Raw genomic sequence first — 24,139 nt, 5'->3', positions numbered from 1 at the left:
AGCAAAAGCCCATTTTCAGCTTCTAATATACCTTCACTTTTTTACAAATGGCCTTTTCTGCTTTTCTACCCAAAGACATTGTGCCTGTAGCGCTTGATCAAAGCAGCATAGGGACTTCAACTGGAGACTCTGAATATCTGAAATATGTGATAAGGAATTAGAATTTGATATATTCACTACATTTAATTCCTATGGCACTCGGTGCTATATGAATCAGATCATTCTTTATAACTCAGGAGCTATTACCCATACTGGGAATGGTTCTTACTCTTTAGTCACTCTTTCCACATCCTGCTGGCTATTTTTTGGCCACATCTCTTCACATTAGCTCAACCACAGATAATGAAGGAGTGCATTAAACTAGCAGCTAAAATGAAAATTCTAGAGTTCCACAGATTATATTTAATTGTCCTATCCTATCCTATGGATAATTTTGAGTGAAGGGTATATACCAATCTAAGTTCTAAGCTATACCTTAAATTAAAAGCTTATAAAATCTGACACTTTCCCATTTGGTAATTTATACACTGCAGCTAACAAGTTAGGTATAAGTTTTAGTAAGCAGACCATCTTGCCTTTTATAAAAAGGCAACAACATGTAGACTGTAAACTAAGCTAATTAATTTGCATAGTGCTTTTGATACAGCTAATTTATTTCTTCAAAAAGCATTTTTAGCCAGGAGTCTTGTCACAGATACTTGCCAAAAATAATCTGACCTTAACATTTCCAGAATGAGCTTCCATGACAATAGTGTACAGTCAGAAGTGACTCATGTACAGCTTTTCTTTTCATAAGAAAAATCAATATGGGTGATGCTACTGTAAGAACTGATATGAAATTTGGTGGTGGGGGGGCATTTTCACAATGAGCCAAGTTTAGTTACCTAAAATAATCCTATATAATAAAACCCTAATATGCAAATCGACGGAACAGTGGAATGACCAGTCGCTATGATGTACACTAACCACCAGGGGGAAGATGCTCAACACAGGAGCTGCCCCTTGGTGGTCAGTGCGCTCCCACAGGGGGAACGCTACTCAGCCAGAAGCTGGGCTCACAGCTGGTGAGCAGTGCTAAGGGAGTGGGCTTAAGCCAGTAGGCGGACATCCCCCAAAAGGTCCCAGACTGTGAGAGGGTGCAGACCAGGCTGAGGGACCCCGCTCCCCCCCCCATGCATGAATGTCGTGCACCAGGCCTCTAGTTAAGAATAATAATGATCACAAAATAGTCTACCCTAAGGGGGAAAATATAAATTATGCTGCTTACAATGGTTTTAAACTCATAGTGCTTTAGAAAAGTGACAGATTATAACACCAAAATATAAAAGCAAAATATTACAACAAATTTATAATCATCCAGAAATACCCAATCTAGCCAAGACCTTTAAAAGTACTAAAATATATCTGTTAGCTATTTCTACTACCTCAAGAAGACTAATAGTAAGTGAACACCTGTAACATGCAATCAATCTCTCTCTCTCTCTCTCTCTCTCTCTCTCTCTCTCTCTCACACACACACACACACACACCCCTTACTCACACAAAACAAAACAAAACTCCAAAACAAAACATATCACTTTTTATGGGCTCACACTCTTCCCTAGAAAGGAACAAACTTCCATTACTATTTTTTCAGAATTAAGCAGTTCAACAACAAAGTAGCACAGTTCAGAATCAAGCTCCAGACACCTCCCACACCTGCATAATTATTTCACTGTGAAGAGCTCCAAGTACAACAAAGTAAACTAGAAGAAAGACAATCTTTTAAGTTTGAGGACAGACCACACTTCTCTTTTATGAAATAAGAACATATTTATTAATTACTTATCCTATATAATAAAACCCTAATATGCAAATCGACCAAACAGCGGAACGACCGGTCACTATGACACACATTGACCACCAGGGGACAGACGCTCAACATAGGAGCTGCCCCCTGGAGGTCAGTGCGCTCCCACAGGGGGAGTGCTGCTCAACCAGAAGCCGGGCTCATGGCTGGCGAGCACAGCAGCAGTGGTGAGAGCCTCTCCCACCTCCACAGCAACACTAAGGACCCCTCGGTTGATGTCTGCCTGCTGGCTTAGGGCCGGGGGGAGCAGGCCTAAACTGGCAGTCAGACATCCCCTGAGGGGTTCCAGACTGCGAGAGGGCACAGGCCGGGCTGAGGGATCCCACCCCCTCCCCCCAGTGCACAAATGTCGTGCACCGGGTCTCTAGTATATGTTATAATCACTTAGAATCCACATTCCTTTTACAAAATAAGAACCCATCTACTAATAACTTATATATGATTTTCATTCTTGAAAAATTACTACCAACTTGAGTTTTCACAAAGAAATAAACCTACACTTCGGTGGACAATTTATTGGCCAACAATTTTAAGGAATATTCTTTGTGATGTTTGTCTTCATCTGTATTAGTTTTAATTATCCTATATAATAAAAGCCTAATATGCTGTGTCCAACTGCTCGCTATGATGCGCACTGACCACCAGGGGGGCAGACGCTCCAACCAGTAGGTCAGCCTGCTGCTGGGGTCTGGCTGATCGAGACTGGGTGAGATGGGCTGGACACACCCTGGAGCCCTCCCATGGTCCCATCCCAGGCCCGATCGTGCACCAGTGGGGTCCCTCGGCCTGGCCTGCACCCTCTCGCAATCCAGGACCCCTCGGAGGATGTCATAGAGCTGGTTTCAGCCTGATACCCACAGGCCAGACTGAGGGACCGCACTGGTGCCCGAATCTGTGCACCGGGCCTCTAGTCTTATCTAAAAAAGTATATAATCTAAGTACTCAAAGGGAGGAAATAAATTGCCTCTGTTTTCTAACATGAAAAGCCATAAATGCAAATAGCTTGGTAAATTCTAGGAATTATTCTTTTTCAACTGGGACAAAGAATATTTCTACTTTGAAGTTTTGACCACTAACAGTTACTTGTGGACTTTAATTTGTCACCATGGATAAACTTCTATCAATAATTCGGAGTCCTCCATCCTGCTTCTTATTTGCTATAGTGTTTCCTGCTTTTACACAATCTCTAAGGACAAGGAAAGAATAGCCTATTTAATAGTTCCATGTTATAAATCTTTTTACAAAGTTTTTCTGCAGAAACTATGCATTTTTACAATGGGGAAGAAATCCTCAGCCTATTTATATAGTTTTACTTCAATCTAAAATAAAAATTTCAACCAAGAGAACATATACCTTGACTATGATAAATGTTATAATTTTAAAACAGTATGTTTATAAATAAAAACTTAATCTAGGAGTGGCATTTTATTTTAAAAGTACCTGTTCATTTTTTTTATATTTAGGTTTCAGGGATTAAGGGACCACAAACAAACTAGATCATTGTCTTCTATAAAATGGTTAACTTTTTAAAAGAAAAAAAGGGTACTTGTCAAGGGGGCGGGTAAGAGATCAACCAAAGGACTTGTATGCATGCATATTAGCATAACAAATAGACACAGACACTGGTGTGGTGGGGGCTTGTCCTGGGGAGTGGGAGTGGTTGGGGAATGGGAGTGGTCGGGGAGGGGTTTATGGGGGGAAAAGGAGACATATGTAATACTTCAAACAATAAAAAAACATTTGCAAAGGAGAAAATACAACTGATAATTGATTAGTAGACACAAGGAAAAGTTTCCAAGGTCATAGTTAATAGGGGAAAAAAACCCATCACAAATTAAAACAAAATAGAAACAATTTCATATGTAATGTTTAAAGTTTCTTTTAAAAATCAACCATAAGATGGTAATATTAGGGGTAATTGGGTAGCAGATATAAGGGAATTCTTTGTACCATTTTTGCAGCTTTTCTGTAATTCCAAAATTAGTTTATTGATCTATTTGTCTATTCCTGCATCAATTACAAACTCTTAAACCCTATAGTGTTATAATAAAATTTGATATCTGAAAAAAGTACTCAAACAAGTATTTGTACACCTGTGTTCATAGCAGCATTATTTGCAATAGCCAAAAATTGGAAGCCACTCAAGTGTCCATAGATGGATGAATGGATCAACAAAATATGGTAGATACATTCAATGGAATATTATTCAGCTTTAAAAGGAAAGGAAATTCTAACACATTCTACAACATGGATGAAACTTGAAGACATTATGCTAAATGAAATGAGCCAGTTACAAAAGGACAAATATTGTATATGAGGTACCTAGAAGAGTTGTAGTCATAGAGGCAAAAAGTAGAATGAAAGTTGTCAGAGCTGGGGGAGGGGGAAATGGGGAGTTAATGTTTAGTGGATATAGAATTTCAGTTGAGGAAGATGAAAAAGTTCTATAGATGAATGGTAGTGATGATGCACATCAAATGAACTTAAGCCCATAGAACTATACAATTAAAATTGGTTAGAATGGTAAATTTTATGTTATGTATACATTATACAAAAAAAGGTTACAGCTGACAAAGGAAACCATCAACAAAACAACAAGAAAGCCCACTGCATGGGAGAACATATTTGCAAATGTTATCACCAATAAGGGTTTAATCTCCAACGTTTACAGGGAACTCATACAACTTAACAAAAGGAAGATAAACAACCCAATCAAAAAATGGGAAACGGACCTAAAAAGATACTTTTCGAAAGAGGACAGAAGAAAGGCCAAAAAACATATGAAAACATGTTCAAAGTCACTAATCATCTGAGAGATGCAAATCAAAACGACAATGCGGTACCATCTCACACCTGTCAGAATGGCTATCATCAACAAATCAATAAACGACAAGTGCTGGCGAGGATGTGTAGAAAAAGGAACCCTCCTTCACTGCTGGTGGTAATGCAGACTGGTGCAGCCTCTGTGGAGGACAATATGGAGTTTCCTCAAAAAACTAAAAATGGAACTCCCATTTGACCCAGTAATTCCACTTCTAGGAATATATCCCAAGAAACTAGAAACACCAATCAGAAAGAACATATGCATCCCTATGTTCATAGCAGCACAATTCACCATAGCTAAGATTTGGAAACAGCCTAAGTGCCCATCAGCAGATGAGTGGATTAGAAATCTGTGGTACATCTACACAATGGAATACTACGCTGTGGTAAAAAAGAAGGAGTTCTTACCATTTGCAACAGCATGGATGGAACTGGAGAGCATTGTGCTAAGTGAAATAAGCCAGTCAGAGAAAGATAAATATCTCATGATCTCACTCATTTATGGAATATAATGAACAACATAAACTGATGAACAAAAACAGATCCAGAGACAGAGAAGCATCGATCAGACCGTCAAACCTCAGAGGGAAGGTAGGGGAGGGTGGGGATAAGAGGGAGAGATCAACCAAAGGACTTATATGCAAGCATATAGGCCTAACCAATGGACACAGACAACGGGGGGGTGAGGGCATGAGTGGGGGGGGATGGGATGTAATATGGGGATAAGGACACATATGTAATAACTTAATCAATAAAAAAAGGTTACAGCTGAGTAATATTCTGAAAAGTGAGCAATAGTCTAATCACAGTTGAAGATAGTAAAAAAACAGATTTTTTAAAAGATACCTGTACCTGGGGAGTCCTTAATTTCATTGTTTATTTTTCGTTTTGCTTTCTCCTTCCTTTTTATCCCCAGCCCCAAGTTCATTTTATTCCATTTGTAAATTTTATGATTTATGGGTTTTTAAGATTGGAAGAATAGACTACAAGAATCACCAATTATTGTGTTAAGAAAAACAGTATTTTTCTTGGAGTCTAGTCCATAATTTACATGTAGCCAAAGAACACAATTTCATACTATATAGTAGTATGCTTTTGTAATAAGCATTATCCTTTTCTAATATTAATCCAAGTGAATTTTCTTCTGACTAGTCCAGGGGTGGGCAAACTTTTTGACTCGAGGGCCACAATGGGTTCTTAAACTGGACCGGAGGGCCAGAACAAAAGCATGGATGGAGTGTTCGTGTGAACTAATACAAATTCAAAGTAAACATCATTACATAAAAGGGTACGGTCTTTTTTTTTTTTTTTAGTTTTATTCATTTCAAACGGGCTGGATCCGGCCTGCGGGCCGTAGTTTGCCCACAGCTGGACTAGTCTATACAAACCCGAGTTACATACTTTTTATCATCCCATCTATGGCTTTCCTGAAATCAAAAATATAACAAAATTTCAATATTAACTCTTAACTAGAATTTTTAAAGAATTATTGATCCACGATTTATGCAATTTATAGTAATCTGCTTTCAAGTTTATTTTTTTTCATGATGAAGCTGCAAAACATATATTCTCAGAAAAATTTATGTTGTCTCATCTCAAATGTAGCAGTTAAGAGTTTGGACTTTCCAGTGAGATGGCCTGATTTGAATCCTGGTTCTACCACTTAATACTTGCTGTATGTGTAAAGGGTTAAATTATTTAAATTCTATACATCTTAGTTTCCAGAAGGAAAGGAAAGTGGGGGGAGGTAGAAGCAGGTAAAGGGGAATAAATGGTGATGGAAGGAGACTTGACTTGGGGTGTACCCTTGGAACCTATGCAATTTTATTAACCTGTGTCAACCCAATAAATTCAATATATTCAAGCTAAGAGTTGTTGTGAGGAACATGCATATAAAGCTCCTTTGCAGTATCTGACATTTAGTAAGGTTCTTAATAAGTGGAAGCTATTAACAATAATAATAACAACAACAGTAACAACAGCAACAGCATGTAGAAGTAATAAGTGCCCTACTGGACTGAAAGATATTATACTGCAACTTTTAAAAATGATGCCACAATTTTGATTCTGAAATGAAAAAAGGAGCAACTGCATATTATAAGACTTGTTTTCTTTTGTTCATCTCTTCTAAATAACTTCTTATTATCATATTAAGCAAACAAAATTAAGCAAAACAAAAATGAGAAGACTGGGTATGTATATGTGTACACACACACAAAAACACATATCTCTAATATGATATATACATTTTCAAGAAGTTGTAATAAAAACATGAGGAAAAAGTAAAAAAGTAAACAGGAAGAGACATAGACTACAATGAGGGTAATCAGGTATACAGATGTAGGAAATTTCCAAGTTCAACTATTTGAACAATTAATTCAAAATCACATTATTATAAAAATATATAGCCGAAACCGGTTTGGCTCAGTGGGTAGAGCATCGGCCTGCGGACTGAAAGGTCCCAGGTTCGATTCCGGTCAAGGGCATATACCTGGGTTGCGGGCACATCCCCACTGGGAGATGTGCAGGAGGCAGCTGATCAATGTTTCTCTCTCATCGATGTTTCTAACTCTCTATCTCTCTCCCTTCCTCTCTGTAAAAAATCAAAATATATTTTTTTAAAAATAGAAAAAAATATATATATACTGTAATTCTTCTGGTAATTACCCATGGAGACAGATCCATAAGTCCAGAAAAGTTGGATATTTTCATCCTTTCTTATCAATTAAGGCAAAAAAAGCATATTTTCTTTAAACAAAACCGAACTGCTACTACAGTTACAACTAATAAAAATTTATAAAGTATAATATTTGATACTGGGATTTCTGGCACATTTCATTAGAAAGTACATAGGGTTTCCATACATCAACGCAGACTCCCCAACCACAAAGAAAAAGAAAAAAATTAAAACAGAATGAATGTATCTGAAAATATATTCCTTAGAACACTAATGGCATAAGATACTGGAGTGAAGGACAAAAGGGTTCAATAGTAAAAAAAAAAAAAAAAAGGTGAAGTCTGGGAAGTACTTCTCTCTCTCTCTCTCTCTCTCTCTCTCTCTCTCTCTCTCTCTCTCTCTCTCTCTCTCTCTCTCTCTTAGAGGTGAACAATACTGTGAACATAAAAAGTTCTGCGAAGTCCTGCAGTGAGCAGATCTATTTAAATTTGTTTAGCCAGTGCTTCCAAAATATATTTAGTCATAGAATCCTTTTCTTCAGGCAATACCAAGGAACCAGGCAGTGTTCCTCATAACAAATTATATTAGGAAATGCATAATAAATTGCTTCGATTAACTATTAAAAGTGTAATTTCATATGCACCTGTCCCAAAGACGTAGTCACTGGCAGAATCTGCTAAAGTCTCCAACTCAATTCTGCCAATAAATTCAATAAAAAAATAAATTTTAAAAAATTAGTTCATAGTATTTCACATTAGGGGAAAAAAGTAACATGCCTAGACCTGCATTTATACTATCTTTAGCAATTTGTACTTATTTCCAGAATATGTGTTTTGATCCCTTTACTGCCTGTCTGTTATTTAATCAAGTCCAAACACCAAGTTTCTAATACCTGTGAAAATCTAAGAATGAATGTGACCCTCCAAGTCTTTGATTTTTTTTTCTGGGCTTCATTGTAAGCTAAGAAAATCCTGTAGCACTGAGCTCCTCCTTCAAATAAAAGAATACTAAACTCAGTTACCAGCATCTTATTAACTGGTGTTATGAACTGCATTTATGTGATTCTACAATAAATAATGAATGTTCCACAACCTTAATCCTGAAGCAAAGCAGTGATTGATTATTACTTCATTCCCCTAACATCTCTCTAACATCCCTATTTTGTACACAGAACAAAATACATACAGTAATTACTACTTTATCTACTGGAAGTTAAGCAATTTGCCCCAAGTACCAATAGTCAGGAGAGAACAATTTCTTGTTGGACGGACACTTGTACATATTACAACTATAGAAATTGTATTAGATAATCACTCTGAAATCTGAACAAAACAGGAAATTCCTTTACTAATAGCTTATTATTTAAGGAATTTTCTTCTTTTGAAATAATTTTGGAGCACAATTTGCTAAAAATCAAAACTTGAAACAAAAAAAAAATCAGATGGCATACTAGATAGCTTTTTGTGAGTTCAAAAATTAAGAACCAAGTCCTAAAAACTGTAATGAGGCATTCATTATTTTGTCTTTGTGTTAGATGAAACAAAATAAGTAAGCTGCAATTAATTCTGGGTAAAGTGTGAATGTGAATGATTATGCTGCCAGGCTGTGGCATCATTTTCTTCCTAGCTTACTGGTTCCATTTAAAAATACATAAAAGTATAACAAAATGTGCAAGATGAAACAGACATCAATACTTCTTTAAAAGTCTAACAGAGAAGACACAATGACTAAAATTGTGGAAATAATACATTTTGGTAACCTATGGACATTTGGTCATTGATTTTCAAATGAAACAAAATAATCTGGTATTGAAAGAAAAGAAACACTTTAAAACATCTATGGCAGAATACATGTAATCACAGTATTTTATATTATGATAATATATATCAATAACATTTTACCAGAGATATGGCAAATGGTCGAAGAAAAATATTGAACATGAAAAGAGTCAAGAATATTGACAATTCAGTAAAGAAAAATGAATTAAATAATCAGGTTCAAGTTTTGTAAGTGTGTGTTTTTTTAATGTAGAAACAGAGGTAACAAAAATTGGTCTTCACCTGGTAAGTGTGTACTCCCTGAGTCCTGAATGCAAATTCATGGCAGAAAAAGTACCTATGCATCCACGCAATCTTTTGTCTCGACCAATCTTCCATGTTACAAACAGTGGGCTGTAATGGAAGATAAAAACAGGGTAAATCAATCAATCAATTCAACTTAAGAATTTATTGAGCATTTACTATAATGCAAAGTTAGATGCCTGAGATATAAAGACCAAATGCAGGACCTCAAGGGGCTGTGTCTAACCCAATAGGACTGCATTTAGCAATAATTACAGCTACAATGTATTGAGCATACCCTATGTTAGGCAGCACAATCAATGTTTTAAACAAATCATCTGTTAGCCTCATCAACACCTCTAAGAGGCTAGTGCTATTACTAACATTTCTATTTTAGGTATGAGGCAGTCTCACAGTTCATACATAAAGTAGGAACTCCAACCTAGACAATCCTGACTATAGGACCTTAACCATCATTTCCAAAATGCCATCATAACTGACTGCCTTATTCCTCATTTAAACCTCAAATTACTGATTCATTCATAAATCTAGTTTAAAAAATCTGGGGGTAAATCACCAATTTCAATAAATACTTAACTAAACATATCGGGACAAAGCACTGTAAAAGGTGCTACAGGAAATACAAAGTTGCCTAAAACATAGTTGTTGTTCTCTAGGAGCCAGTACAGAAGACAGACATGTTCATAGTAAACTGCTATAATTAAGCTACTGGGGTAGAAGAAAATTTCATCGCGCTTGATCATCTTCAGCTTGGCTTATAAAAATGAGTAGGGTTCGGAGATGAAGGACAACAGAAAACATTATTAACAAAGTAATTCTTCAACCATTATATGGACAGAAAATTTATTTTAAATTTTAGATAAAATTACTGCCAATAAGTACAATCTCTCAAGCATCAACTACCAAAGTATCAACTGTAATATAATGGCATCAAGAAAGTAATATAGTTTTAAATGAAGTTTAATACAGTAAGTGTTTGGATTCTATAGCAAACCACTGACAGCCTCACTTATTGGTTAAGTCTAAAAGCAATGATTTTCATCAGAAGCAACTTTATATGTTTTATGAAATAAATTAATTTACACATATTAGGACATTTTGTAAAATAATAAACACCTATAGTTGGGGATGGCTCGTGTTGATATGAGTATTAACAGTATTGTTAGTATCACATAATAGATTTTAACTTTCTAAAATTTAAATTTTTGCCGAAACCGGTTTGGCTCAGTGGATAGAGCGTCGGCCTGCGGACTGAAAGGTCCCAGGTTCGATTCCGGTCAAGGGCATGTACCTGGGTTGCGGGCACATCCCCAGTGGGAGATGTGCAGGAGGCAGCTGGTCGATGTTTCTCTCTCATCGATGTTTCTAACTCTCTATCTCTCTCCCTTCCTCTCTGTAAAAAATCAATAAAATATATTAAAAAAATAAAATAAAATAAAATTTAAATTTTAGGGGAACATACCATATGTCATGTATTTGTGATAATATGCCATTGAGTCAGAAAACACATTCTTTCTTTAAATTAGCCTATAGTGGGTCACCAGAGGTTGAATAGATATCCTGTTGAAGCACTTCAATCACCCACCTCAAACATTTAAATTGTGCTCTGACAGGTAGCCACAACAGCAGACAGGTTCCCAAATAAACAGTATACAAACCAAGGGGCAGTACTAAGAATTACCTTCTTCCTGGAGCCAAATAACCAGAGGCACTGAAAAAGATGACTAAAGTACAGGGCCAATCTGTGGTCGATATTAGTATTCAAGTGCTGAATGAACCACAGTAAAGATACTAAAATAAAAAGCAAAATGTAAACTCCAGGTTTTCTGTTTTCTACATCATGTGTACTGAATATCTTATAATTTGAGACAAGATTCTAATGCTCCCATTGGAAATTTTCTCTACTTGCTCTTGACTAATATTAGATCAGAAAGACAAGAATTAGACAGAATTATTTCCTCACAAATATTAGTATCCTAAAATTCACACGTTATCTCTAAATATGAATTTCACCTCTTCATTTTTTACTTTCTAATTTGAAGGAGTCAATGTCAACAACCATTATATGGACAGTAAGATATCGATCCTCAACAACACCTATGCAAAATATCTCTACACAAGCCATGTCCCTTGGCAGACCCTGAACAAAGTGAACCACACTGTACTAGATATAACATGTCTTTAAAATACCATGATGGCTTCTCAATAACACAGAACTAAGGGGCATATTCTCTCCTCAGTGACTTGAGAGAGAAATCTAAAAGTGCAAGTGAATTCATTTCCTATCAGAAACACAAGAAATGAAAGTCTTTTAAAAGTACTTTCAATTTTCTTATTTGTCCCACTAAAATATATATAATACTCTCTACTCAAGAAAACATTCATAATTCGTAGGATAAATAGAAAAGATAGATTAAAAAATATGTTATGAAATATGTTGGAGGACATTCAAACACATAGTGGGGGGAATTACACAGTTTCTTATAATGCCAATAGAGGCCCAGTGCATGAAATTTGTGCACAGGTAGGGTCCCTAGCGGCTGCCAGTCGGGGTCTCCCTTCCCCCAGCTGCGTGCCGCCACCACTGGCCAGAGCCTCCCTTCGCCCGGCTGCCGGCTGGGGCCTCCCTTCGCACCTGCCTTGTTCTGGCGCCGCCTGCTCACCTGCTCCACCATCCCGCCGAGGTCCCGCTCTTGTCGGGGCCCATCGGAGCTGGCAGCACCTCCACTGCTGCCTCCTGCCAGCACTGTGTCGCCGATGCCTGCCATGTTCCACACCGCCCCCTGGTGGTCAGCACACGTCTAACTCCCGGTCGGTCAAACTCCCGCAGGTAGGGACAATTTGCATATTAGCCTTTTATTATATAGGATGCTTTCACTGATGAAGGGATGATGTAGTCAGGAGGTAGAGCTCTAGAGGATAGCTGCATTTTGCTAGGCAGCCTGGGAAACAAGGCACTCCATAATAACTAAGAACACGAAGATGTAGAAGTGCACAACACTGTGGTCTCTTCCAGATTTAACATTCTATTCATTTCAGTCACTATTTAATATGTGTTCTAAAAAGCTCTTACAAGAGGCAAAGCCAATGCAGAATTGTCTGTACTCTCCCTGTTCCTTACCAACATTCACTCTGGTATTGTGGGGAACTATCTGTGTCAAAGATGTGAAGGATTTCTACTTGACAACCTCACTGTGTTTATGGCAGATGCCTAAAGGTGAAAGAAATCAGACTTTTAGTAGACAGAATAAAACTATTCCTTCAAAACCTGGGACTCTAATTCCTCATTTGCAAAGGCTCATCTAATACCTTTTATAAAGAATATATATAAGGAATTAAAAAACACAAAAAATACCTAAAAGCAATATTTAATGGGAGAAAATTGGGAAGTTGATGATTTTAAAGTAGACTGAAACAGAATAAACATACCAGTAAATGAGCACAAAAGATTATATCTTGAGAGTGATAACTGCTTTGTACAGGGCAATGACTACAGGGACATTCACTATTATCTAAAAATAGCAACAAAAAGTTTTATTTTCCCCAACACATAGAGGGAAAAAATAGGCAAAGTAGAAAAAGAGATTTAAGCCTGTTGAGAGAAGCTGCTCAATGACAAGGATATAAGGAAAATAGTTCATGGTAGGACAGAAATGGAATATTTTTGGAAAATACTTTTACCATATGGTTTAAGGTCACCTATATACATTGAAAAAATACTACATAATAGAAAAGAGCACAAAATGAAATGAAATATTAATGGAAATGTTTATCTGAGGGTAAGCAGACATTGCTTTTTAAGGAATTTTCCTACTTCTGAACATTTTATACCACTATGTTTTAAGAAACCTTGGGAGAAACTCTCTCCATTTTTTCCCAGTCAGTAGACAGGAACACTTAGTAACTACCTAATCTAAGTGAATCCTCCCTGCCAACTGGCAGCCAATACCATCAGGTCAATAGTAGTAGCTCTAAGGGAAATGTAGTTGCATGAAATCAGAATGAGTACAGAAAAGCAATGTATCCTGGGCAGGATATTCCCCAGTCCAAGTTGCATGCCACTTCCTGTGCCCCTCTTTAAGACTGTCCTATTGATGCAGGCTAGAACAGGTTAGAAATATGTTAGTAGGAGAGGGGAACAACTATGAAACAGGTGCATTTACTTAACAATATTTTATCCTAAATCCTATTTCCCCAGCCATACCATGGCAAAAACAGAGGTTAAAAAGAAATAGCAGCCTTAGACATTTGTAAGCCCGCACTCTGACAATTTGCTCTTCATTAGAATTAGATTATTTAGAATGAAGTTTGTAGGTGGTAACATTAACAATGATATCAATCCCCACCAATGTAATACTAATTACTATACCATATGTATTCAACAAGATTATTAATATTGTAGGTGGATATGGGTAAAGAGAGAAGCCCTCTAACTTGGTTCTTTCCTTATGCCTACAAATAATAATTGCTTCTCAACTATGTTCAGGTTCTTCTGCTACTTAGCTCAAAAATCCAACTGAATTACTCATAATGTCCAACTCAGAGAAAAATAGAAATGGTGGAGTTTTCCTTTCATCACCTGGTGGAAACCTTTCACTTCTTATTCCAACACAAAGTTATGTATATTATTTACAAATTATATAAACTACAGATTCAATTCATAAATATATACTCAATATGGTTAAATCCTGTATTAGTCTGCTTGGGGTGCCATAACAAAATACAACAGACTAGGTGGCTTAAAACAACAGACTTTTTTTTGCACAGTTTTCAGGCTGGAAAGTCCAAGATCAAGGTTCCAGCAGGGTTCCATTTCTGGTGAGAGTTCTCTTCTTGGATAGATGACTGCTTTGTCCTGATATAGCCTTTCCTCCGAGCACTCAGAAAGAGCCAATGATCATTCACAGGAGCTCTCTAATGTCTCTTCTTATAAGGACACTAATTCTATGGGATAAGGGCCCCACTCTTATGACCTCATTTAGCCTTAATTACCTCATTATAGGCCCTATCTCCAAATACAGTCACAGTTGGGGTTAGATTTCAATGTATGAATCTTGTGGGGACACAATCTAGTCCACAGCAAATCCCTAACAAAAATGTTAGCACATAGTTGAAAGTTTATATAATAGTGTATCTAAAGTTATTACTTAAAAGAACTTTGAAGAGTTACCTGTTTCTTCTTCATTTTACAGGCAAAAAACCAAATAGCGACCCAGGGAGACTAAATGCAGAGGCACCAAGCTGGTTAGTGTTAGAACTTGGCTGATTCTTCAAATTTTCTTACAACCGATTTAATTTTCCCCCCAGTACAGGGGGGAAAATTGTGTGTAGCATATCAGAGAATAGGAAAATCACATGAATACTTCACAGTACCATGCAGGTAGGCATAAGCACAAATATCCTCCTCCTCAGAGAGACTAGCTGAGAAGATACCAGGGCAAACTGGAAATGCTGAATAAGCTAGAAACACTAGACCCAATCGACAAATGTTTATACCAAATTTGACATGCTTGGTCTACACTATTCCCATTAAAAGCTCATAACAAAACCTACCAGTTTATTTTTGATGGTTTCCCAGCACCTGTTCTGATGCCCTCTCAACCTTCTTGCTTCATTTTTTTATATTGTTTAGCCAGCCTTCATCAAACTCAGGTGTTTTAGGAATATCTACAAATTTCCATCAAAATTTCCATTTACCATCTGATTATTTAAGTATTTCATATTACTTAATGAGACTTTCGAATGAATAAATGATTAATGAATGAATAAGGCTTAACTCTTCCAGATAATTTGAAATTCAAATTGATAGAAAGCCCTGAAAGGAGAGGAATAGAAAGGGGTAAATGGGGGTAAGATTCTAAAGCATTTTGTACTTTCTCAGCCACATTAATCCTTTACTGAAGAGAAGGAAAATACACTAAATCACCATTATAGCCTATACCACACTTTCCCTCCAACCTTTGTAATTAGTCTGTATCCCATGGAGCTCAGGAAAATAAGGAGACACAGACAGCATAGTTTAGTATAGAAAACCACAAATATCTGAAAGTGTGAACCAGGAATTACCCATCTTTCAGTAATTTCCTCTACCTGGTATTCCCAGAAATTCTATCATAACAGCATTATGTTTTTATTTTCCCTGTTTTTATAATGCTAATTTAACTGGCAAATGCCAGAGGAAGAGAGGCAGTCTAAAGACTTACATATGACTGGAAATGTTGAAAGTATGTGTGTGCCTTGTAAATCAAGGATAATCACCACCAACATATAACCAGCCAAATCACAAGCACACTTTAAAAGATTAGCTTGATTCTGCCAATTTTTGAGCTAAAAGAATCATTTCTTCCTGTTAGCAAGACCAAATCAACAATTTTCAGTAAGCTAAAAAATTCAGTCTCAGACTTGACATATTGCAATAGTCTGTCTTATTAATTTGTTTTTTTATAGCCCCAAATTAAATGGAAAAAACTACCTGCATTGGAAAAAATACCATATTTGCACATATTTTCTCTTCTTAGTTGACACTGCAGTGGGTATTAAATTTAACATATGGTAGCATTGTAAGGATGAAATAGCTGTGTGTTTCTTCTTATAATAGGAACAAACCACAAATCTTTATTATCTGAAAATGTAACTCCATTAAATTTTAAATGACAAATTGCTATAGATTTCCAAAATGAAATAATTTCTATTTGAAATTCCTATTCTGAAACAATTTCTTCAAAGAACTTTAAGGTTTGAGACTCAGCCTTTATTATGAAAAGAATTAATTATTTTTATATATATAACAGACCAGTCAAAAACAGATGACCTTCTGCTAGTCTTAAGATTTCTAAAGTCAATATAAGCAAAACTAAGAGACTAGTATGACTAGATCCAGGAGTTTTAGAATGAATATTGTTGAATATAGTCAAATCTTTTTTATGCCATTAAAATTTTTATGGAACAGTGTTTTGAGACTTCCATTTGACAATTTGCATGCTGAATGATGGGGGGGGAGGATTCGTAACACTTTAAACAAAATAATGAAGACAAGTAATGGTGTGGGGTTTTTTTTGTTTTGGTTTGGCTTGGCTTGGTACCTATAACTTACTTTCCCACCTAATTACCTATCTTCTACCATCTCAATTACCAAAAAATATGTTGACTGAGTTAAATACTAATATAAAAAGAACTGGACAGTTATCCAGCTTCTTCATTCTAGATTTTTATCGTGTTTCCTGTTCCAAGGAGATCCAATGTAATGTGCCAGCTTAATAAGTAAGACCGGCAATAAAACTTTGATATATTTGTTTTTCACATGTTTTCTGGGTTTAGGAAGGTAACTGTTTTGATTTTAAAGTCTTATATTGGATTACTTGCTCCTTTGGGAGAAAGGAACTGGATAGACTCAGCTTTCTAGCAGGAATTCAGCAAGCCCCTTATTTTAAGGGAAAGAAGAAAGGTGGGATCTAGGGACAAAGTGCTAAAGTGAGAGCTTATTTTGTATCAGAGCTGCTTATGCTGCCTTTGCTTCCCCCCTCCTTTTACTTTCAGAAAACAGTTCAACCTCTCAAGAACCTCTCTCTACTATTAAATATCTGAGAGATTGAGGCTTTTTTTTTTTTTTTACATGGAATTGACATCCTCATCTCTAAAATGTTTCTTTTAAAAAATCAACTTTATTAAAGTATTATTGCTATAATAAAAGCACCTATTTAAGTGTAAAATTCAATGAATTTTGACAAATGTACACAAACATAACCTAAACCACAGTTTCCTCATGCCTCTTTGCAATTTCCCCCCTTCCTCCCCCCTACCCTCCCCCCACACACACACACACTCCTGGAACCTGGTGAACACTAACCTGCTTTTGGTCACTGTTATTTTGCTTTTTCTAAAATTTCATGTAAATGGAATCATCCAATATGTAGTCTTTTGTGTATATCTTCTTTCATTTAGAATAAAGCTTTTTCTAGTCATCCATGTTGTTTGGTCCTTTTTATTGTTGAGTAGTATTACACTGATTGGATATACCAAAATTTATTTATACACGCATTCATTGATGGATATTAGGACTGCTTCCAGTTTGGGGCTTCTATAAATAAAATTGCTAGGATAATATTTGCATTTACGTTTTTGTGTGAACATAAGTTTTCATTCTTGTTAGGTAACTACCTGCAAAGAGTATTGCTGAGTTATGAGTGGGTGTATATTTAACTTTACAAGAAATTGCCAAACTTCCAATTAGCCGTACCAATTTCCAGTGGCAGTACCAATTACATTCCTACCAGCATTGTATGAGTATGCCAGCTGTCCACATCCTCACCAACACTTGGTCTTCTCTTTTTTTGAAAATTGAAGCTAATGTGTAGGGATATCTCACTGTGGTTTTAATTTGCAGCTCTCTGATAATTAAGGATATTGAGCAACTCTTCAACCCTTTTTAAAAATATATTTTTATTGATTTCAGCAAGGAAGGGAGAGGGAGAGAGAGATAGAAACGACGATGAGAATCATTGATTAGCTGCCTTCTGCACACCCCCTACTGGGGATCGAGCCCAAAACCCTGGCATGTGCCCTTGACTAGAATCTAACCTGGGACCCTTCAGTCCACAGGCAGACCCTCTACCCACTGAGCAAAAGCGGCTAGAGCAACTCTTTAACTCTTTTTTTTTTTTTTTTTTTTTTTTGCAACTCTTCAACTTTTAACAATATCTTCTTTTGGGAGGTACTTGTTCAACCCAGTGACTCATTTTTATTTATTTATTTTTAATCTTTATTGTTGAAAGTATTACATATGTCTCCTTTTCCCCCCATTGACCCCCTCCAGCCATCCCCACCCCCTGCCCAGTCTTTCACCACCCTATCTGCCCCACCCCCACCCCCACCCCCACCCCACCTTCCCTCTGAGATTCCACACTCTGTTCTATGCTTCCATGTCTCTGGACCTCATTTTTAAATGGTCTTCTATTGAGTTGTGGGTTTTTAAAAAATATATCCTGGATACCAATCTTATTACATATATGTACTGCTAATATATTTTCCTAGTCTGTGGTTTGCCTTTTCATTCTTTTTTTTTCTCTTCTTAAATATATATTTTTATTGACTTCAGAGAGGAAGGAAGAGGGAGAGTTAGAAACATCAATGAGAATCATTGATCGGCTGCCTCCTGCACGCCCCCTACTGGGGATTGAGCTGCAACCCAGGCATGTGCCCGTGATTGGAATCGAACCCAGGACCCTTCAGTTCTCAAGCCAACGCTCTATCAACTGAGCCAAACCAGCTAGGGCAGCCTTTTCATTTTCTTAATGGTATCCTTTGAAGAGCAGACATTTTAAAATTTGATGTTTACTTTTATCAATTTTTCTTTCCTGGTTCATGTTTTTATGTCTAATAGAAGAAATCTTTATCCAAAGGTAATGAAGATTTTCTCCTGTTCTCTTCCAGGAGATTTATAAATTTAGCTTTTACATTTAGGTTTATGACATGAGTTACTTTTTTTGTGTATACTGTGAGGTTCAATTATTTATTAATATTTGGTGAAGAATCTTTGTATGTATGTATATAAAGAGTATTGGTCTTGGTTTTCTTTTCTTGTAATATCTTTGTTAGTTTTTGGAATTTACAGTGATGCCAGCCTCATGCAATAAGTTGAGAAGGATTTTATCCTCCTGTGTTTCTACAAATTTGGTTTATTTTATAGAATTCACCATTAAAGTCACTGGAGCTTGGATTTTCATTATGGGATAATTTTTAATTATAATTTTTACTTCCTTAATAGGTATAAGGTTATTCAGATTTTCTAGTTCTTCCTGAGTCTGTTTTGGTAATTTGTGTCTTTCAAGGAATACTTCCCAATTTCTCTAAACTGTAGAATTTGTTGGTATAAAGTTATTCACAATATTCCCTTACTATCCTTTTCATACCTATAGGATCTATAGAAATGCCCTCTTTCCTTCCTGATATTGGTAATTTATGTTAATTTGTATCTTTTATCTCTTTTTTATCTTTATCAGTCTACCTATAGGTTTATCAATTCTGCTTATCTTTTCAAGGAGCTGGCTATTGATTTAATTGATTTTTCTTTATTGTTAGTTTTCTATTTTATTGATTTCTACTCTTCTAATATTTTATTCATCTTATTCAGGGTTAATCTGCTCTTCATTTTCTTATTTCTTAATGTGGAATCTTAGATTATTGATCTTAGATCTCATTTTAAAGCTATAAATTTCCATCTAAGCACTGTTAGATATATCCCACAAATTCCAGTGATGTTTTCATTATTATTCAGTTCAAAATATTTTTCAATTTCCCTTACATTTACTTCTTTGACCCATGATCCATTTAGAGGTACATTATGTAATTTACTAATTTGAGAATTTTCCAGGTATCTTTTTATTGATTTCTAATTTAATTCCATTTTGATCAGAGAACATACTTTGTATAACTTCAATTCTTCTGAATATACTAAGGCTTGTTTTATGGCTCAGAATGTGGTCTATCCTAGTGAATGTACCATGTCAATTTGAAAAACAAAGATGTATTCCAGTAGTTTCAAGTCCAGTGCTTTAAAAATGTCAAGTAGGTGTAGTTGATTGGTAGTGTTCGTCAGGTTTTCTATCTACTCAGTGATTTTTTTTTTTTGTCTACTTGTTCTATCAATTACTGAGTTAAAGAGTGTTGAAGTATACAACTCAAATTATGGTCTTGTGTATCATTTCAGTTGTATCTGCTTTTTTAAAACATGTATTTTGAGTCTCTACAAGGGGCATACATTTAGGATTGTTGTCTTCTTGATGAATTGACCACTTTGCCATTATGAAACATCCCCCTTGTCCTCATAATATTGTTTGTACTGCAGTCTAATTTGTTTAATTAACATAGTCACTCTAGCTTTCTTATAGTTTTGTATGATATACCTTTCCCATCTTTTTATTTTTAACCTGTGTCTCTATTCTTTTTTTAAATATATTTTTATTGATTTCAGAGTGGAAGGGAGAGGTAGAGAGAGATAGAAACATCAATGATGAGACAGAATCATTGATCTGGTGCCTCCTGCATGTCCCACAGTGGGGATCGAGCCCACAACCCGGGCATGTGCCGGGACCGGGAATTACAACCCGGGCATGTGCCGGGACCGGGAATTGAATCGTGACCTCCTGGTTTATAGATCGACAATCAACCACCAAGGCATACCCGCCAAGATGTGTCTTTATTCTTAAAATGGGTTTCTTAGAGTCAGTACATAGTTGGGTCTTGCATTTTTATGCAGCCTTTTAATTGGAGTATTTAGACTACTTATATTCAATGTAATTTTGATATGATTGTCTACCATGTTTATATTTGATATTGTAGTTGTTCTTTTGGCAGTTGTTCCAGGTTGTATTATGATGAGTCTTTAACTTACTCCAATCTACCTTCAAGTAATAACACAACACTATACATATAACATTGAGATCTTAGCAGCATACATCCATTTCACTCCTTCCATCCCTTGGGGCTATTGTCATACCTTATATAAATTCTATGATAGATTATTAATTTTGTTTTAAACAATCACTTAATTTTAAAAGAACATTTTAAATGAGAAACAAAGTTTGTTATATTTACCCCATACTTACTGCACTTATCTGGAACTCTTCATTACATTGTAGAGATCCAAGTTTCCATCTGGTGTCATTTTCCTTCAGCCTGAAAAACTTCCTTTAATATTTCCTGTAGTATAGGTCTGCTGGTGACAATTCTTTCAGTTTTTGTTTGTCTGAAAGAAAATGTATTTCACCCTCATTTCTTTTTGCTTTAATTTTTTAAAGATATTTTCATTGGAGATAGGATTTGAGTTTTTATTTTTTTCTTTCGGCTCTTCAAAGATCTCATTCCATTGTCTTCTTGCTCGCATTTTTTTCTAATGAGACCTATGATTTTTTAAATCTGTGTTCTTCTGTATTAATATGTGTGTTTTTTTCTCTAGCTTCTTTTTAGATGTCCCCTCTACTATTGGTTTTCAGCAATTTGATAATAGTCATGGTGTGGTTTTCTTTTGTGGTTATCCCAATTAAGAGTTCGTTGAGCTTCTATGTGTTTATAGTTTTCATCATAATTGGAAAATTTTAGTCATTATTTCTTAAGCTATTTTTCAGTCTATTCCTCTCTCTCCTTTCCTTTTGGAACTCCAATTACATGTATGTTAGTCTGCTTGATATTGTCCCACAGTTCTCTCTCTTATCTTCAGGATTTTCCCATTCTCTTTTGCAGATTGGATAATTTCTATTGTTGTATCTTCAAATTCATTGATCATTTCTTCTGTAGTCTAATCTGCTATTAATCTCATCCAATGAATTTCTCATTTCATATTCTATACTTTTCAGCTCCAGAAGTTCTAATAGGTTCTTTATATGTCTTCAATTTTTCCTCATTATATTCATGTTACTTTCAATTGTTAACATATTTTCATAGCTGTTTAAAAGTCTTTGCCTGCTAAATTCTTTTTTTAACATATTTTTATTGATTTCACAGAGGAAGGGAGAGGGAGAGATAGAAACATCAATGATGAGAGAGAATCATGGATCGGCTGCCTCCTGCACGCCCCTGACTGGGGATCGAGCCGGAAACCCAGGAATGTGCCCTGACTGGGAATGGAACCGTGACATCCTGGTTCATAGGTGATGCTCAACCACTGAGCCATGCTGCTTGGCTAATTCTATAACCATCATTTCTAATTTTGTTTCTATTGAATGACTTCCTCCTGGTTATGAATCACATGTCAGTGCTCCTAGGAATGTTTAGTAATTTTGGGATGTCAGATACTATAATCATTATATTCTTGATTGCTTTGATTTTACTGTTTTCCTTCAGAGTGAAGTTTGTTTTGTCATGCATCTAAATTATTTGTGGATAATTATTTTTCAACACTTGGTTTATAAGTTTTGTTAGATTGGATTCAGAGTACCCTTTACTCTAGGGCTACATTACCCCTATTACTAAGGTATGATGCTTCTGGGATCTCTACTACATACCCTGGGTGTTCAGCAATATCTTTCCACTTTTGCTGTAGGAACTCAAATGTCTCTCAGACCTGTATGACTTTTGGTAAGTTTTCAACTTATAGCACCTGAGTAATTGTTTTTTGCACAGCCTCATGTGTTTCTTTCAACACATGCACAGATTTATATTAAGTGGAAGATAAAGGGCATATTTATGCAGATTTGTGGAACTATTTCTCTGAGTAGCTTCCCCCTCCAGTATGTTGCTGTACAAATTCCTATTACATAGGCCTCCCTGGGCTCCTATCTCTGTCTCATCAATTCAACAAGACTGCAGGCTCTGCAGGTTCCCTTTTAAAATTCTATGATCCAGACACTGGTTGCAGGAAAAAGGCCAGGCGAGTATAGGGCTCACTTTGTTGGTTCCGCTTTTCTCATGGATCACAGTCCTGTGCTACCTGTTGCCCAATACCTGAAAACACTTGTTTCATGTATTTTTTCCAGTTCCTATTTGTTTATAAGGTATGAGAGGCAGAAGGAAACAAGTTTTATACCAGTTACTCTCTAATGGACCAAAGTGGAAGTCTCAAAGCCTCTTAATACTGAGTTAATTTAAGGGTCAAACTCTGGTAGGTTTCAGATGTTAAATGTGAAAAAAAACCTACCACAAATAGAAGACTATAGCAAGCAGTAAAATGGTGCAGGAAGCAGAAAACAAAAGGAACAGAGATCTCTTCAGCTTTGACAGGTAGTAAACTCTCAGAAGAATATAAAGTGACTTAACCAATTTCACGGGCAACGTATTGCTCATAACCAAAAGGTTAGAGATGTCACTTAAAAATATCAAATCAAGAACTCTAAAGTCCAAAATAATGAAATAAAAAAATGAAAGCAGTCAGGTAAGAACTGATCTTGACAAAAGTGTCAGTTACAACTCACACTGATATTTTTTTAAGTCCATGCCAAAAATAGCTCACTCCTCTTATTCTCCCTCCATTCAAGTTTTTTTTAAAGTGAATGCAATCTGAACAAACTTAATTTACAACAGCTAAAAGTCTTGAGGAAGTTAACAATCATGAATGATATCTGATGTAAGTGTGCCTTTGTTTTTGCTATTTTTAAAGGGCTATTTTCCAACCATGACCATTTCAATGTAAGTAATCTTATGGCATAGCAATTTACCTCACTACTATACTAGGTAACACTGAGTTTATCATATTCTCAATAGCCCAAGTCTTGTAATCACAGTGTCATATCTATAGATAGGCAGTTGACTAAGGACAGGAACTCCACCTTAACTCAACCAGATATGCCATTACTTTATGATGGAAGAAATTTAAAAAATACTGTGATGTGCGCCATTATATTATCATATCAAATTTTTTTTAAAACTTCCCACTAACACATCAAGACAACACCATTATAGTTCAATGTTCATAAAGTAAATTGAGTCAGCCTCTAATCTGGGAGGCAGAGATTGAATCAACCTCTAATTTGGGAGGCACAAAACAACATATGCTTCCACAGAAAATGAGGATAGCAGTAAGCAAGCAAGTGCAGAACGAATGAGAAAAAAGACAAAACCCATGAATGACACTGGCTGAGTTTGGCTGAGAAACTGAGATAAATCAAATAGTGAAATGAGAAGGATAATTGCTTTACACTTCTCTTTAGGTAGTCCCATAAAATTGCCTACTTCAAAGCCTGTAACTTTGTGAACAAATGAAACGGAAGATAAACAAAA

At 36.0% G+C, this 24,139-nt stretch overlaps 1 protein-coding gene across 2 annotated transcripts in view; it reads right to left on the bottom strand.

The window, feature by feature from the left end:
* AMMECR1 (Alport syndrome, mental retardation, midface hypoplasia and elliptocytosis chromosomal region gene 1) overlaps window positions 1-24,139 on the bottom strand; it is a 122,697-nt gene that overhangs the window by 60,399 nt on the left and 38,159 nt on the right. For both annotated transcript variants that reach the window (XM_006082236.2, XM_014459390.2), the window contains exon 2: window positions 9,410-9,520. In XM_006082236.2, the coding sequence (XP_006082298.1) occupies window positions 9,410-9,520 (111 nt within the window). The remainder of the gene's footprint in view (window positions 1-9,409; window positions 9,521-24,139) is intronic.

Source organism: Myotis lucifugus, unplaced genomic scaffold (assembly GCF_000147115.1).
Source record: "Myotis lucifugus unplaced genomic scaffold, Myoluc2.0 scaffold_2, whole genome shotgun sequence".
NCBI lineage: Eukaryota > Metazoa > Chordata > Mammalia > Chiroptera > Vespertilionidae > Myotis > Myotis lucifugus.
The sequence above is the reverse complement of the archived record's forward strand: the minus strand, read 5'-3'. Positions and strand labels throughout refer to the sequence as shown.